The following is an 18,749-nucleotide window of genomic DNA, read 5'->3' on the forward strand; positions in this document are numbered from 1 at the left end:
TCCATTTACACAACATTAAACCATTCCTGTATCCGAGGGGGGGAGGGGGTATCGATCACTTCTGTGATGTGGATCGAAACTATTTTTCAAAATGTGGTTTTCCCACGATTATTTTTATGTTCATGCAGTCTTTCAACAACTAACACTTTATATGTAAAATGCAACTCTTTAAGTAAAAGATAAAATATATTGTAAATTATTTTCAGGTGATCCTATATGGTCATACATGGTGACAGACTACACTTATGATGAACTTGGCAGTGGAAGTGACCTTCAGTTGCCAATGACCTTGGCCTTGGATGAATCAAGGTCAGATGACAGTACGGTGGGGAAGTGGGGTGAGGAATTCATAGACAAGTATTTATCCAAGCAGAAGGCTCTGGGAAATATCCTAGATTACGAGTGGAAAAATTCAGAAGATGAAACTGGGTCACCATATGACTTCATGGTGACCTTTGGAGATGAAAACGGTTACCATAGTGACTATATTGAGGTAAAAAGTACAAAGTCTAGCGAGAAAGGGGTGTTTGAGATATCTGTTCAGCAGATCAAGTTTGCTGAAGAGAAGAAGGATAAATTTCATATTTTCCGTGTGTTCAATGCAGGAAATAATGAGAAGGTGCGCCTTATTCGGATTTATGACCTAAATATGAGGTTGTCACAGAAACAAGTGAAGTTGTGTATGCTGATTTAGAGAATAGGTTTGTAAGTGTAGGATATGCAAACTTTGATTGACTTATTACATACATTAAGACTTGCCATATTATGTCCTCATGCCATTTACATTGTATGTGTTAAGAATTACAGTATTTTGACAGTTTACATGTGTAGTACAAATCTGTAGTTTGATAGTCAAGTGCTTCATTTGGATTGAGTAAATTTTGAATGTAAAGCATTTCACGTGTAGAATTTTGAATGTCAATCATTTCATTCACATGTAGTTTTTTTAATTAGTGTTGGAAATCGGACAGAAAAAATACTATCGATAATCTGTTTATGAAACCGATCAATGATTGATTATTAATCAATTTTTTTATCTTTGGTCATCATATTTAAGGCATACAGATACAGTACATGCACCACTATTCCCTTACAATATTGTTTGTACACATCTTTGTATAAATTACATTATTTATTCAGAACGCACCATTCTTTTAGTGTGTACAAGTTACTATTACAGAACATGAGACCACAGGCTCTATTTTTTGTCTTACATTTAGTATTGTATACATGTGTAAAATAAACACAGAGAATGATATCAATTTCTTTTAAAAATCAGTCTGTAACAAATATAACAAGCAGGTGAATATTCTGTATGTTTAACAATAACATTTTCTTTCAGAAAACTGAGAAAACTAAATTTTTACATGGTAAAGAGTAAACGGTAACATGATTTAAAAATCACTTTTATACCACAAGCAAGAAAAGTTGAGAACCAATCCTTTAGCTGTTTAAGTACAAAGAAAACTTGTAATAAGGTACTGTAGTGACTTACTGACTTGATAAAAATATGACTAGATAACTTAACATAGTAACACCTTAACATTTCAACATTAACTGGCATTATCCACAAAAAGAAAATTAGTTGGCAGCGGTTACATCCCTTGTTTCTATAAACCATTGTTTGAACTTCACTATCGATTGTCGCTGACGTAGGCCTTTCCGATCAAGTGTCGATTATAAGCGATCATCAGCACAACACTATTTTTAATTTCATGTGTAGTATTTTGAATGTCAATCATTTCATGTGTTGTATTTTGAATGGCAATCATTACATGCGTGGAATTTTGAATATCAAATCAATTAGTTCATGCGTAGTATTTTGAATGGCAATCATTTCATGTGTAGTATTTTGAATGTCGATCATTTCATGTGTTACAGTATTTTAAATGTCAATCATTTCATATGCTACAATATTTTGAATTGCATTTTTTTCATGTGTAGTATTTTGAATGTCAATCATTCCATGTGTAGTATTTTGAATGGCATTCATTTCATGTGTAGTATTTTGAATGTCAGTCATTTCATGTGTAGTATTTTGAATGTCAGTCATTTCATGTGTAGTATTTTGAATGTCAGTCATTTCATGTGTAGTATTTTGAATGGCATTCATTTCATGTGTAGTATTTTGAATGTCAATCATTCCATGTGTAGTATTTTGAATGGCATTCATTTCATGTGTAGTATTTTGAATGGCATTCATTTCATGTGTAATATTTTGAATGTCACACTTTGCACTGTTACAATAGTTAATCTACTTTTTTACCTTTTATATTTTGTTTGCTATTATTGTATGTGCTTGTTGATACTCGTTATGTTGATTTCTACATTGTTTTTTGTTATCCATCTTCAGCAGAATTTATTTTATTGAGTTTAATCAGTTAATGTTTCATTGTCATTTTAAAAGGGATGGAATATGAGTATCTCCGACAGTCAACTTTAAGTTTTTCATAAATGTATATGTATCAATTGGTCTTATAAATTTGATCATAACTGTTGGAATTGTTTATGTAATTGTTCATGGTGATAATCAAAGTAATTTCTTACAAGATGCTTTTCTTTGGGAATCATTGTGCCACAGCTGGGACCAATAATCCTACTCCCAGGACACAGTTTTGTTTTGATGATAAAATTATATCACTTGATCATTCAGTTATTTTGACCTAATGATCATACCGATCATTCACTTGGTATAGAATGTCTTATATTTTTGAACATGTGTGTAAGTCTGAAACTGTTGTTGTACTTGTTAATACAAAGGTAATGTTTCAAATTTTGTATTTTTTTGTGAAATAAATTAAGCAAATAGTATTTCTTTTTCTTTTTTTAAAGATTTTTGCAATCATTCTGTGACATGCTATTTTTAAAACTGTTTGATATACTGCATGTATATTTGATATCTCTGAACTGATGTAAATTATCTATCAGTAATTTATTGCTACTAGGAACATTATTAAACATGTAGATTGTACATGAGTTTACTTTAAGGAGTAAATTTCTTCAAATTGAAGCATTTAGTATATGCACGGACTTACATATATAAACCATATAGGTATGTGGTATATGACATATAATTATAACAACCATGTCTCCCTCAAAGGCTTCACAATCGAAACATAGCTGAAACATACATGTAGTTGTGTTACTAGCAAAAATAGCCGATATAACTATGCTTAGTTTCCGTACATAGAAATTTTATTTTTCACTTATTTTGCCATTTTTTTAGAGACATCTGCTTTGTTCCATCATCCATATTTGTAAGGTAAGTAAGAATGTAAGTCTAAGTATCTGATCATAGTGATTTATCTCAAGTATAACAGTTTTATTACAATTGAAAGATCTGAATAAGTGTGTTATGAATGCAATTTCAACCAGCTACTTACATATATAGTGGCACGTTTTAAGCGTAACATCTTTGTTCCGTTTATAGGTAAAAGTGTCCAGGCATACCCCTGGATCTTTGTTTAAGAACATGGTACCAATGTTCGGTCTTGTCTGTTGGGAACTCGAGCACTCCGTGCACGATGGCTGAGCATGTTGAATGACATGTGGCTATAGACTTGGCATGTGAGAGGCATTGAGCTAAACTTTGGCAGAGGTGGTCCGGTAATCATTATAAAGGAAGTTGCAAGGACCTACAAAGGCAAAGCAACTAGCAGCTTTAATTGTGTGCATGCTATCTTTACATTGACTTAAGACTTTCAGAGAGTTTTTGACTCGACAATACCTGACTTTCATTATCTGTAAAATAAAGTCTTTTTAAGACTATTTCTATGTAACACACTATTGAAAGTGTTTCAGGAAGAGTAATAGTTGTTTGACAATATAAATATTTTCAATTCAGAATTTGAAGCTTATAACAACCAGAGATTCGGTCAATGGTGTGTAGTGTTGAGACTTTTGAGTGCATTGCAAAGTTTGTCTCGCAGAAAACCTGCAGTGGGCCGTTTACAAAACTCATTGTTGTATGTCTTGTCTCCAGCTCTGGTGTAGGATGAGTTTAGGAAGTTTATCCAATCGGGAACCAGACAGTTCCGGGTCCTTCGCAAGAGTCAACAGGACTAATCCATACCTCAACAGTTCTGAAATGGAGTAACGTAAATATCTTATTTATGTCATGATGGAATGTAAGAATAAAATAATTGTTTGTGAATATATTGATCTATTTACGTTAAGGGTAATTCTCCCTGTTCGATACTGATGGTGCCAGGTACATGTACATGAGGGGCGGGTCCAGGATTCGGCGGTAAGGGGGCGTAACTTAGGGGCGTAACCTTTTGACTTGCGCCCCTTCCTTAGAACCGAAATGTATTATAAGTTTAAAGTGTTGATAGGGGAGTTTGTACTCCCCTTAGGAAACTTTTACAAGTTCTAATCCGAAATGGTGCATTTTGGTCGTAAAATATTTCTTTTTTATCCTATATTAAACTAAAAAGTAAACGTGGACGATTTTTTTTAGGGGGGGGGGGGGTGAGGGGGCACTTCTGGATCCGCTAGTGCACATGCACCTGGGAGTAAGTCCCAGCACATAAATGTTCTGAATGGTGGATCCTGGCTAGTTGTCTTCTTCCTTTGTCTACCTTATGAGTTTAGATGTTCGGTGTTAGTTTGTTGTTTGTTGTATTCCACAGAGATAAGGCGTGTGCATTCATTTGCATTCATTAAAATAAGAACCATACTTACTTACACAGTTGACCATAAGTCGACCATGCAGCCATAAACCTGGTCAATACTTTCAGTAACGGTGACGAACCATGTGAACATCGCCTGAGTTGCAGTCAACAGAAAATGACGATGGGTCGTGTGCAAAACCAAATATTGTTTCATCGTCGCTGGAATGTCTGAGTCAGAAAGAGGTAAGTGTAGATTTTATATATAAAGACGTAAGAAAACATTGAAAGCCTAAAACAATAAAACGCAAATCCGACAATACGTGTCTGGCTTAGGTGATCGTGATGCGATAGGACGGCGCTGGACGTGTTATTGAAGTGTACATCATTTCCAACTTACAAATAGCAGAAGGTATTGCGACTTATGTAGATGTTAATGTAACGACGTCTGTTGTTGATGTCATAAGATGGCATCTACTATTGATTTTGAAAGAATAACGTCTGGTGTAGATGTTAAAACAATGGCATCTGATGTGAAAAGAAAGACGTCTGCATTGAATGTAATAATAATGGATACTAGTGTTGATGTAGAAAAATGGTGCCTAATTTAGATGTTGAAAGGATGGTGTCTGCTATTGATGACGAAAGAATGGCGTATAATATAGATGCTAAAATTAAAATACAATACAATACATTAGTGCTTTATTATGCCCCCTTTTGAAAAAAGTGGGGTATATTGTTTTGCACATGTCGGTCGGTCGGTCTGTCTGTCTGTCGGTCGGTCGGTCGGTCGGTCGGTAGGAATACCAAATGGTTTCCGATCAATAACTTGAGAACGCTTTGACCGAGGGACCTCATACTTGGTATGTGTATTGGTCATCACCAGCAGATGAACCCTATTGATTTTGAGGTCAGTGGGTCAAAGGTCAAGGTCAGTGTGACCTTTACATGAAAAACGGTTTCCGATCAATAACTTGAGAACGCTTTGACCCAGGGACCTCATACTTGGTAGGTGTATTGGTCATGACCAGCAGATGAACCCTATTGATTTTGAGGTCAGTGGGTCAAAGGTCAAGGTCAGTGTGACCTTAACATGAAAAACGGTTTCCGATCAATAACTTGAGAACGCTTTGACCCAGGGACCTCATACTAGGTAGGCTTATTGGTCATGACCAGCAGATGAACCCTATTGATTTTGAGGTCAGTGGGTCAAAGGTCAAGGTCAGTGTGACCTTTACATGAAAAACGGTTTCCGATCAATAACTTGAGAACGCTTTGACCCAGGGACCTCATACTTGGTAGGTGTATTGGTCATGACCAGCAGATGAACCCTATTGATTTTGAGGTCAGTGGGTCAAAGGTCAAGGTCAGTGTGACCTTAACATGAAAAACGGTTTCCGATCAATAACTTGAGAACGCTTTGACCCAGGGACCTCATACTAGGTAGGCTTATTGGTCATGACCAGCAGATGAACCCTATTGATTTTGAGGTCAGTGGGTCAAAGGTCAAGGTCAGTGTGACTGTAAGCTGAAAAAAGGTTTTCTGATTGTCCATATTTTTTTAATGCATGCACAGATGATTGGGATTGATGTATAAATGTTTGTATAGAAATGATTTTCTTTTATGTTACTATTTTAGTTGGGCATTTATTTGCCTTCTTAAGTTATCATAAGTAGATGACCTGCCTCATATGCATCCAATGACAAATCAGCTGTCATTTCAGTCCATGCATATTTCATTCAATTGTCCAAATATTTCTGGCAACTTGGCGCTCAGGGGGCATAATGTTTGACAAACATCTCTTGTTTTTAATACAAAGTCCACCGGCTCATTATACAAACTAACAGTGTTCAATGAGTGGGGTCTGTTTTACAACCAAGATTACATAATCAAGAATTATGTACAAGAATGTGTCTCTTGACATGCTTTTTAATGGCAATTCACAAAACAAAAGATTTTTGTTCTTCATCCATGTTTTTACAATAAATCAACACCATTAAAAATAAAACGCAAATGCCACTATACGTTTCTGGCGTACATGATATAAGTGATCGTGACGTAACAGGTGTTAGAAATATACATGCGCGACAAGTGTCAATCATTTCCAGCTTACATGACCAATGTTGTTTATTTTAAAGCAGTAACCTTGCGATTTACTCGAAAGAAATGCAATTGATTAAGATATTTCTCGCCATGGTTGATTCTAAAACCGAATGTTATAAAATCCGTTGCCAACGAGTACATGTTGGTGTCTAGTTCGAGTTCTTTTGACCGTCGATCACATTAATACGAGTTCATTTTAAGAGAAACAGCATTGGAATCTGGACACGTACTGTCTGTGACTATTTCGGTCATATTGATCAATTACTGGAAATGAATGAATATAAACTATGCAGGTGATGCTAAAATGGTTCACAGGTTCTTATTGAACTGCCATTGCCAACAAGTATATGTTGGTGTCTAGTCCGAGTTCCATTGACCATCGGTGGCATTAATGCTGCACTCTCACAGATTTACCATTTTTACAACTTTTTTATTTTTTTGTCTTGGAAGGAGCAAATTTTTGCGTAAATATCTGCAAACAAATGATATAAGATTGCTGACAAAAAATCAGATCGTGGATTTTCATATTCAGTTCGAAAATTAATGTTTTATGGTCTAAACGATTTAAGAAAAATGCATAAAACATCAAGTTTTGAACTTAAAAATAGATATCTGCGATATATTGTTTTGTCAGCAGTCTTATTTAACTGGTTGCCATGGATTTTCGCAAAAATTGGCTCGTTCCAAGACAAAAAAAAGTTGTCAAAACGTTCAATCTGTGAGAGTGCTGCTTTAATATGAGGTAGATTCTAAGAGAAACAGTATTCGAATCCATATGTAGACACGTCTTGTCTGTGACGTCTTCGGTCATATTGGTATTTAAACTGGACAGGTTAATTAAGATAAAAGTGATGCAGGTTCTTATTGAACTCATATATTTGACTATAATGGTACAATCGAACCCCGTTCACTCGAACACCCAGGGACCGGCGAAAATACCTCGAGCCTCAGTAAATTCGAGCCAAGCGGGAACATTTACCTTCAGTATAAAAAATCGGGTCCTTTCATCTAGTTCGAGCCAACGAAGAATTCGAGCCAAGCGAGTTCGAGCAAACGGGTTTCGGCTGTAGTTCCAACTCACTGTATTTCATGACCAAAGTCACATTGATCGGTAAGGACACGGATCAGATTTAAGCGTATAGATGATTAAGACTACATTTCATTTCGGTAGCGATTTTGCTATGTCATAAAGTGAATATGTTTTGACACGGGATTTACGCATGAGTATATAGCCAACGAAATATGAATTACGATCATGTAAAATTAGCATGATGATCACGACAAAGTGTCCTTAAAACCTGACGAGGCGAAGTGCTTGTCAATGAATTAAGTAGTTTTTTCCATGTATTTTTATAGACACTGATTGCTGCTAAAGGTGCAGACACGTTTCAGGCATCTAACAAGAAAAATAAACGTTTGATGTACAATAAGAAAACTAAAGTATGACTTTGATAAAAAAGAAAAGAATAATGACCAAAGACAAAGTGTCCTTAAAACCTGACGAGGCGAAGTGCTTGTCAATGAATTAAGTAGTTTTTTTCCATGTATTTTTAGAGACACTGATTGCTAAAGGTGCAGACACGTTTCAGGCATCTAACAAGAAAAATAAACGTTTGATGTACAATAAGAAAACTAAAGTATGACTTTGATAAAAAATAAAAAAATAAATGACCAAATAAGTTTCATTGTAACCTTCCTCCAGTTTTTCTGTGGTATAATGCATTTTAAAATTAATTGGGCTTTCATTAAATATAATTCCTTTTGATAGGATTTCATTGAAAAAAATAATATTCCTATTCCTGAAACTATTGATTATTTATTGTTAAGTGCTTTCGCTTAGGGGGGAAACTGCATGACATAAATTGAGGTTTTCATATCGCGGTTAGGCTGAACTTCAAGATTACCCCTAACCGCGATATGAAAACCAAATAAATCACACTGTAATTTTCTTCCTGGACTTCCCCCCCCCCCGAAATAAATTAAGATAATTGTGCAAATGTGTCAGTTCAAGATCGAACATGTATGATAAATAAGGCTGAAGTTGTCAGGTTTGAAATGTCTCTCCCAAATTCGGATCATCGTTTGGTAAAGAGACGTTGTAGTGCTGAAATTACAACAGATCACAGGTAATAAATCATTGTATCTGCTTCGACCTTGGTCATAGTGTGAAGCGTCTGCAAAGTCGAAACATATCAATACTATATATTCCAAATAAGAAATATCTTTAACAAAGATACTCGACCGTGGTTAACGAGCGGTTGACTTGTTTTCGAGGGTGGTTTAGATATTTGACCACATTAGAGATTGTTCCAGCTTTAATTGTTGACCGGTAATGGATATTTAGGCGTTGATTACTCAGCATCGTTGGCAACCACGGTACTTTCTTACGTTACACTTACATACATACCGTGGTACAATTGACTGACAAAATCTAGTTTTAATGAATATGCAAGAGGCAGAAGAGACAACTCTTTTTCCAACGAATTCGCATGTTACACTCAAATATTGTTCAAATTACTGTACAATGGCAGTAGCCTCCGTGGCCGTGTGGTCTTGACTACCAAATATTATTGTACTGACGCTTTGACTAAACTATTCCAACACGGCGTAGAGTGACCTTGGCCTATGATTATCGTTCAGCCAGATCGATTCCGAAATTGAATAAAATTTCAATCATTTTTCTCGCTGTGTTTAGCTGTAAAATATAATCTGTCTTACTTTCCTCGGAAAAACCTTCGCGAAAAATATAAATCTTCAAGTTTAAAAGATCATATCCGATACTTATTTGATAATCTCTATTGTATTCTACTTGCTTTACTATTACCCATAATATTTCTAGTTTCACTTTACAATGGCCAATGGAGTTTCCAGTTTTAATTTCCAATGAACAATGAACTTTTTGATAAAAAAAAAATAAGTTCATTTCTGTTCATTTCACAGGGAATGTCCGGGTAAATTCTGTCGGTCAATGGCCGAAAAAGTATAAAGCAAATAAGGCCAATTTAACCACTATGAGCCTCCATCGCTTAAGACAATGAATATATAGGCTCACATGGTATAATGCTTATAAACTCTGGTTGTAGGGCTAATGATATATACGAGTGATACAGACACTAATTACCCAGTATAGAACCTTCATAGTTTCAAGATACATTTCGTCACCTTGGTGCAAGAACGCAACATCTGCTTCTATCTATATATGCAGTTATTGCATTATTGCACTAAGAGGACGATTTTAACAAACTTGTATGTGTGTTTAGGTAAAGACTGAAAACAGACTCAGAGTCCCAATACGGGGACAGTTTGACCTTAGTTCCGGTACCATCTTTGATCTCATTCACTGTATCACTGTTCATATCGATTGTGGAAAATTTGAAGTGGGCTTCTTATGTATGTCAACAAAGTAACCATCAAGTGGCGTGGTAAAGCAAGACGACATTTTTACCACGATAGATGAATACGGCCATGCAAAGTAGTTTTAGCACCCAGTAGTTTTTCACTCACGGCGGTTATCTCTAGTTCATGTATTCATAGTATTTTTAAAAGCATTCCAAGAAGCCTTATTATCTAGACAATCAGTCGTATGTGCGTGAGTGTGTCTTAGAAATTGTTTTCAAAGGCTAGATATATTAATTTATTGGACTTTCAGATAACATTGCCTTGAAAAGTACATACAGTATAAAGATATTTTTGTACTTCGCAGTAACCTATATATTACGTTTTTTATTCAAAATGAGTCAGATTGAAACTGTTTAAACTTAACTATTTGCATGCTCATATCTCTGTTATTCGTTAATACGATTTTTAAAAATTCTCAAACTTCCCCGACTATTGTTTGCCGATTACTATCTTTGTTACACAATATGACAGTTGTCACCAAATTGTGACCTTAGTGTCATAAATGACTGTTTAAAAAGACGGTATTTCAAATGTTTTCTTACCTCATCTTTTAAAATTTTAATTCAATGCCGTCCGTCTTTTGTATGTCACGACTGTATTGTTTACAACTGACGGGTATTTTACTAATCAGATAAACCATAAACTACTTTTTGCTCAGGCGTCTATACCAAGTGAATATTCGTCTTTTAACTAGCACATGTTTGTGAAATATGCGATAAAGATATTTTGAACAGCTGGTAATCATTTTTTCTTTTGATATATTTGCTATTTTAGATTGTTTGTTTTTCGAACAAAAAATGAAGTGTTAGTATCATGCAGAAACCCTGACCTAAAGCCACGGCTAACAATTCAAAACAAGATACGACATTTGTATCACTCACTTGGATTTTATAAAAAAAAAGACTTAAACAAATCAAAATCATTTCATGCGCATTTGACTAGCAAGGCCCATAACACTGGTTAGACAACGAAGAAAGAAAGAAACACGAGAATCTCTTGTTTTGTTCTTGATTATTTTTAACAGTAAGGTCACACAATTCATTTGTTGCATAGAGTTATCATTACTAACTTCAAAACGAAACACATTCCTTTCAGTTTCATAACACTAAACTTGATATGATTTATGCAAACAAATACGGTCAATTGATACCGTTTAACACGAGTTTCCCATACAAGGGTAGGGTTTATAATATGTTTCATACACGCTGACCTTGTTAAACGGTCCGTCATGACTCATCTGGAAAAAAAACCCAGAAATTCGTTCAACACTGTTTAGGTTCAAAATCTTCGTATATCTATTTACAGCCGACCTCTGAAACATTATACGAATAATAATATCTGTCATGTGTTTTCGTTCCGGATCGAAAAATCCTACCCGAGGGCACCTGCGTTGCCAGGTAATGAGGCTTGCCGAATTACCGGCTACGCAGCGTGCCCGAGGGTAGGATTTTTCAATCCGGAATGGACAGACATGATAGATATTTTTCTAGCATACCTTGAATTACACTTTTTTGTGAAAAATGCATGGAAAAACGCAGTTTTGAAAATTTCACCAAAAAGCACGTGCGATGATGTTAACTGACGTCATGACGCGCAGTAATTTTTATTCACTGCATACGTCAAGAAGTTCCTTCAGTATCACGTCTTTAAGGGTTATTTTGTTTTGTTTTAAAGGTGTGTTTTTGTTTATGGAAAGCTACAAGTACCTTAAGCTCGTAAAACCTAGCGGGATATCTCATAATTATGGTTACATAAAATGTAAAATAAAATAAATGAAAAGTATTACGTCACAGCGCCCATGCCAGATGGAATTTTCCAGAATTCACCGAAAATTCTTATCCGGTGTGCTAGAAAAACCAAGTAAAGTCCCTTCACCCGTTGTGTCGCTGTATCAAGCAAAGCTTCGTTGCCCCGTTACTTGAATCATAGTCGTGAGGCATGTAGGTTTGAGAAACAGTTTAAGCGTGTGTATTTGATTCTTTGATTGTTTGCCAAACAATTAATAAAGGGGAATATTAATGCGTCATTAGCACCGAAAGATACGTTTTTTAGAAAACGGGCTTTATATAATTGCAATTGTTAAGTGGGTCAAGGCTACTGCAGTGACTAATTTGTTTAGGTTATACTAAATTTTCCATATCAATTAATATGTATGAAAGAAGAAACGCCTCAACAAAGCGAGGGTATTTACAAATATATAAGTCATGTTATGTCATTGTTCAATTCTATTCGTTTCAACAATTTAAATTGTTCAAGCGCCATCGAAGACAAATATTCAATAAACCTGCATACTGAATTGCTTTATTGTGAGCCAAAAAGAATTTGCCATGATCTCGATAAACTGCAATTATTTTTCACCCATGATGTTTGTTTTTTTCAGTTCTCTTTCACGTAGGATTACCTATCTATTCATGTCTCTGTGCTCTTTATAAAGTATGCTATTCTATTGCTCGATTTCATGGAAAAAGCTTTTTATGATTGACGATTTGTCATCGCCTTGCCAGTGTAGCTTTGTGCAATTAATCGAAATCTATTCATGAACATTTGAATTCGTTGAACTCTTTAACATGCAATGATAAAATTTTCCACTTAATATAAAATATTCGATACATTTAAGCCTTTCTTGTTACCTCTTTTCACGAATTTGAGGTATAAATAATTCAAATTATGACTGAGAGTAAAGTGTACCCGTCAATGTTAGGCGATAATAAGTATTAAACTATGCTTAAGTCCAAATGGGTCTGCGTCACACCCTGGTTAAGGTTTGCATGACAGCACCATTAGGTCAGGAAGTACATCATGTATTGCATTTAAACTTAAGCTATGTGTTCCCCACCACCCAATCTACTTAATTCATAAAGTAAGATAAAACTATTTAGAATCCAATGCAAACTATGGACTTTTATTATTCGATTTAGAAATTCTGGTTGTTTTTTTTGCATGTCAACACACACACACATGTTTATATCTCAGCATTTACTTGATGTAGATGTATTGCATTGATACTTTAAAGAATTATACTCAACCATCCAACCTCTCGTATAGTTAAGTTAGATAACTCTATTTTGCATGTAACGCAAATAAATGCCCTTTATTATTCGACTTTAAGATTATGGTTAAGGTTTTGGATGAAAGCCCATATAGGTTAATATCTCAGCAACTTTTATTTCTAATATATTGAGACTTTATACAACGGTACTCAACCATCCAACCGAATTTGAATAACCGAGTTTATAATAGTAAGCTCTTATTTGCATATATTGTATATGGTGGCTCTTTTTACAAGGGTTTTCAATGAGCCATCGTTTACTATTTGACTTAGAAGTTCTGATAAAGGTTTTGTATGTTGTGTAATTATACAGTTATACATGCATTTTTCACCAAACCTTTGCAATTTTTATGCCCCCACAAAGTGGCGGCATATAGGGTTGCCCTTGTCCGTACGTACGTCTGTCTGTCTGTCTGTCTGTCTGTCTGTCTGTACGTACGTACGTCCCGAAGATTGTTTCCGATCTAATTCTTGAAAGCCGTTTGTCCAATCCTCACCAAACTTTAAACACATGTTTGTGACCATAATATCTTGATCAAATTCGATAGTCATGGAAATCGCTTTAGTCATTTAGGAGTTACGGCCCTTTTTTGCCAAAAATACTTCAAAAATATATGTTTCCAATCTAATTCTTGAAAAGTATGTGTCCAATCCTCACCAAACTTTACATACATGATTGTGACCATAATATCTTGATCAAGTTCGATAGCCATGGAAATCGCTTTTGTCATTTAGGAGTTACGGCCCTTTATTTGCAAAAAAAGACTTGAGATTATCCGGAATAATCATTATGGCTTATTTTCTGTGACAAAAAATCGAAGTGGGGGCATCCGTGTCCTATGGACACATTTTTTAACTTAAAAGCGGCGGATTAGTCGATCGTGCTGTCTCTGTGACAGCCCTTGTTGTATTTCTTGGAGTGTCCTTATCATTGTAGAGCAGCTATACACGTGTCGAAAGCCTCGTTCCATGTCAAACGTTCGGTGTAAAACGCATCCTCCGGTTATGTTGTCAAGAACTGCAATACCTGCATCATATTTGAAACCTTAAGCGTCAACATCTCATTTAAAAATATATATATATACTGCCCAAATGTTATGGTTTTAGGCGATAGGTACCAACGACAGAATTCAACGGCTACTGTCTAACTTTTCGTAGTTTGGATAGTGCGATTCATCCAAACGGCACTTTTGGGTCTTTTCCCCGACGTTTAATGCGACATTTAGGCGATTCTTCGCTTTTTTATTTCGTTCATATTGTTGTCGTTATTTGTGGAATTTTAAGATCGAAATTTTCCGACATGTTATTCCGTTTCCGCTTGTTACAAGAAGTATGCCTTGTCAGGTTACGGGTGATGTTCCCACATAATGTCAGGTAACGAGTATTTTACAGACTTAATACGTTTCGTCAGATCGAAACGAAGCCGACTATTTCTGTCATGGAATGCGACCGATTACCTACAGTATATTTATGTATTGACCAAAATTGAAATAATTGTTATTGGAATAGGTAATTCCAGTATGATTAAAAGGTGACGCCCCGATAAAATTATATATTTTGTTCAAGTCTATAAATAATTCAATGTTTATGGGGATCCTAGAACGCTATCTGGCCAATTATTTTGTATCTACGGCTTTAAACAATGCTGACTTTGGTCGAGTCATTTTCGAACTGTATAGATTAATAAAAAAGGTATTCGCGACTTTTTGAATCATTTTATCCAGATGGTACTTTCTATTTACAGGTTACAAACCATAGATCTCCGTAGTGCTGTTGTTATTTACCAAATACACATATCTTCTTTGCTTGCACCTTCACAGATTAAATATAAAGGAATGGTACTTTTTAAAGGAGCTGGTTTGAAGAGTACTTTTCAACATTTAGAAACAGTATACAACTGATATTTATTCATGTCCTGCATGGCTATAATAATCTCCTCTTCTACAAAATTTTATTTCAATGAATGTTTTATGCCTTGCTCAATGATTTACTTACATTCAAAACGTTTGTTTATACAAACAGGGTACTTTCTGTCAAGGAGAGTCGACGCTCTGAACTGTCGAAAAGCGTCGGTTTGAATTACGTGACGATGAAATCCCAGCACTCTACATCGACTAGAAGGTCCAGGTGTGGATACACAGCGGATGCCATGTAGCACAGTTACGCTCAGGCGTCGTCGGGTTCATAAGAATATTCGACATCCTTTTCGAGAGGGAATTTAGTACTGGGTTTACTCATGTTTTTGTAGAATTTAGGCAATGCAAAACTTTTTTGAAAAAAAGGTACGTCTGCAAATATGATTTACACCGACCTGGGTTTTTTTGTGCTGAGGGCCAATAAGTCGACATAAAGTAAACTGTGTCAAACTAACAATGTCAAAACAGTCAGTTTTTATAAAACCATCTTACTCATAGTTTTTATGATAAATATATCCGGTTTTGTTATAGGATATTTGTCATATATGATACTTCGTGAGGTAGAAATGGATATCGTTCAAAGTGGATTGTTTCTCACGATTTGGATCTGCCGTGTCACGCGAACATACTTTTCTAAGAAGATATAAGTTGTGATTCACAAAACACCGATCTACGTTCTAATTGTGATCTCATGTATATTACGAAATGGGGAATCGTTTATGGACGTATTTGACTAGTTTTAAAAACGCATATCCTTGAAGAAAGTTACGACCTTTCGTTTGTTTGTTGATTGGCGCTAGTGATTATTAAAAGTATATAAAGTAATTTAAAATTAGTGATTTCATCCCTGTTATCGACTTTAGCAAGTTATGGGCACTTTCAAGCCATCTTTTGGTCTTATGATATTTATCTTACCGAAAAAGTATCGCATATAGCTGGTTCATTATCGCGAAAATTGAGTGGTTAACACGAAACTTGAAACTGGTTTATTTGATTAAACGCCTAATTTTATAAGTATATTCAATGGCGTTGTTCACAGTTATGTAAACAAATATAAAATCGACATCAATACAATTTCATAAAACACACGAAACATACTTAAGACAGGTAAATGCGACACGAAACCATTTGCGAACGTTAACAGGTTATCTTAAGTCAGTAATATGCGTCCATACAACCAATCATTTAATTATGTTTTACTTGGTTAATGCAACGTCTATCGTTCGCCAGTAGATAAACCGAAAGGCGCCTAGCGCAGCGCACGTTCGTTCTTAGTAGCAATCTCCAAGGGCTGTCACTCTACGGTAAAAAACAAATAAAGTTGTCGCACCGTTTCTGAAAAAAAAGATTTACTATCGGTTTGCAATCAGTAAGATACAAGGCGAATGCTGAAATATTACAATTCGATTACTAGATTTAACAAAATCAGTATATCAAAGTTCCGCAGAATGGATTAACTGTAAATCATCTTAGAATTGACATAGAACAGTCGGTTTGAAGAGCATTCGTTCTATATCCCCCGGGGCGGGGTGATAAATTTATATTCTAGAGTGGATTCTACTATACTATTCATGTTTCGGATCCTGTGCTATTATAAACGGTGATGGTAGAATTTTGGCCTCGGGGCGTCCCCCTGTATTTTTATTAAATTAATATCAAATACATGTCCGCGCTCTTTGTTTACATGACTCAACTTATTCCTGTTAACATGACTCAACAAGGTCCAGGAATGAACAGGAAGCTTAACCATACATTTTAGGAAATGCCCTTTTCATACCACATAAAAGTGCTGCATGATAACAGAGGAACGATATAAGGACAAAAGTGCATATGTCGTGCATAAGGTATCTGATATCAAAGTGTGTGGGTGGAGAGAAAGGTTTATTTGGCTGGTTTCGTATATTGCGTTGGTAATTTCCTTATGTAAATTATACATCAGAAGTGTAATTGCTTTGATGACATTTGTATCAAAATGGTAATGATGCTGTACATCTAGCACAACTTTGTGCGTAACTTCTAGTTTCCTACCACGACTTGAACGTTACGAGCTAGCATTGTCTTGTTACATGAATTTTAGTTAAATGTCTGAGAATTTCAAACGAGCTTTTTAGGGTGACGTAGGGTAATTGGCACCAACTACATAATTATTTCATTAAAAGAAAAAAAGCATGCAAAGAAAAAAAATAATAATAATACAGCAACAACAACAGCAGCAGCAGTAATAATAATAATTATTATAATAGTCGTAATAGTAAATGAAAAATAATAATAATAATTTAATTGCTAAGATATTTTTATTCGTATAAAAAATTGATTGGTTTTGGTTATCCGTGAGTTTTCTGACTCGGAATCAGTAGCAGTTTTTTAAGAAACACCGTTTCTTTGAACTTGAACTTTATGCTACCTGTAAAAACAAAAGTGTTTACAATTAGTCATGAAAATTGACAATTTTAATGGTCGTTAGTGGCTGATATCAACCAACTTATTGGACCTGCTCATGGTATTCTGACAGATAGTATGTGTAGATTGTTTATATTTTAGCCCAATCCAAGTAACAACACATGCAAATAATCGTAAGCATTTCTCATTGAACGTTTACAAATAAAAACAAAATACACTCCTGTCTTTGCATTTAAAGATTTTGGTGAATTGATTGATCGTGGCTTTTTCTCCACTCAAATACACCAAGTGAATATCGAATCAATGCAACACGATTATAGCCTTCAAATTGGTTGCATATATGGGAGAGAGCCGACTTCCTGTGTCAGCGATTGAGCTTATTTTTGTACCTACCAATGTGGGACTTCACTAAGGGACGGTCGGTTGCGCTTATAGAAGTGACAAACACTTGCTGTTTGCTATCGCTTTCGGGGTTGTACAAAATGGCTATACTTTCGGTGCAAAAAGGCCTACGTGCGGTGCTTTTTAGCTAATTCACGATTCCGCGTCGCTAGGTTTTATGTGCAAACAGTAGTATTATGATGGAGTTTAATGTATTTATAAATGAACAAATGAGACCGATCTAATTCATGATACAAATTCATTTTAGCTCGATTGTGACTAAAGCTGACAACTAAGTGAACCTTGCAATTTCTTTTCGGCAAAATTGTTGAAACAATTAAACCACAGCCACTTCTAGGGTGCTTATCCAGGAATTAACGTTAGTGGGGGCGTGAATTTTCGACATGCACCTTTCCCTCAGAACCTTAATTATTATTGCCTTATGATTGTTTGAAAATGTTGCCAGGGGGGCTTTTTATAACAATTTCTAGTCCGAAATAGTACATTTTGGGTGTGTAATTTTTTTTTTCTCCTATATTGAACTAAAAAGTAATCTTGGACGATTTTAGGGAGGCGCGCGCCGGGTGCGCCCCCGTTAGAGCCGCTAGTGTCTTCAGGCCTGTCATTCGTATTGCAGCTCTTATCATGTAGGATCTCAAGGCTGCGATAAGGATTTCTGCTCTATTTTAACATCTAACAATTTGCCATTAGATTGCAGATTCCTATTTTGAATTAGATTTACAACCTTAATAATCGTTAAACGTTCTTGTGTGTCTTAACTCATCAAAATATTTAAATATTAATCTAATTTTAATTTCATATCTTCCTTTTTGAAAGCATTTGCAAATACATTCATAAATGAGTTAGTCAACGTTCTATTTACTTTAGAA

General features: G+C 35.4%; 1 protein-coding gene across 4 annotated transcripts in view; it reads left to right on the forward strand.

Annotated features, from left to right (window-relative positions):
* LOC128213630 (uncharacterized) overlaps positions 1–2,811 on the forward strand; it is a 57,335-nt gene extending 54,524 nt beyond the window's left edge. For all 4 annotated transcript variants that reach the window (XM_052919608.1, XM_052919607.1, XM_052919609.1 and 1 more), the window contains one exon: positions 207–2,811. In XM_052919608.1, coding sequence (XP_052775568.1) covers positions 207–694 — 488 coding nt within the window. In that variant the 3' untranslated portion in view covers positions 695–2,811. The remainder of the gene's footprint in view (positions 1–206) is intronic.
* Positions 2,812–18,749: the final 15,938 nt, after the last annotated feature.

This window comes from Mya arenaria, chromosome 13 (assembly GCF_026914265.1).
Source record: "Mya arenaria isolate MELC-2E11 chromosome 13, ASM2691426v1".
In the NCBI taxonomy this organism is placed as follows: Eukaryota; Metazoa; Mollusca; class Bivalvia; order Myida; family Myidae; genus Mya; species Mya arenaria.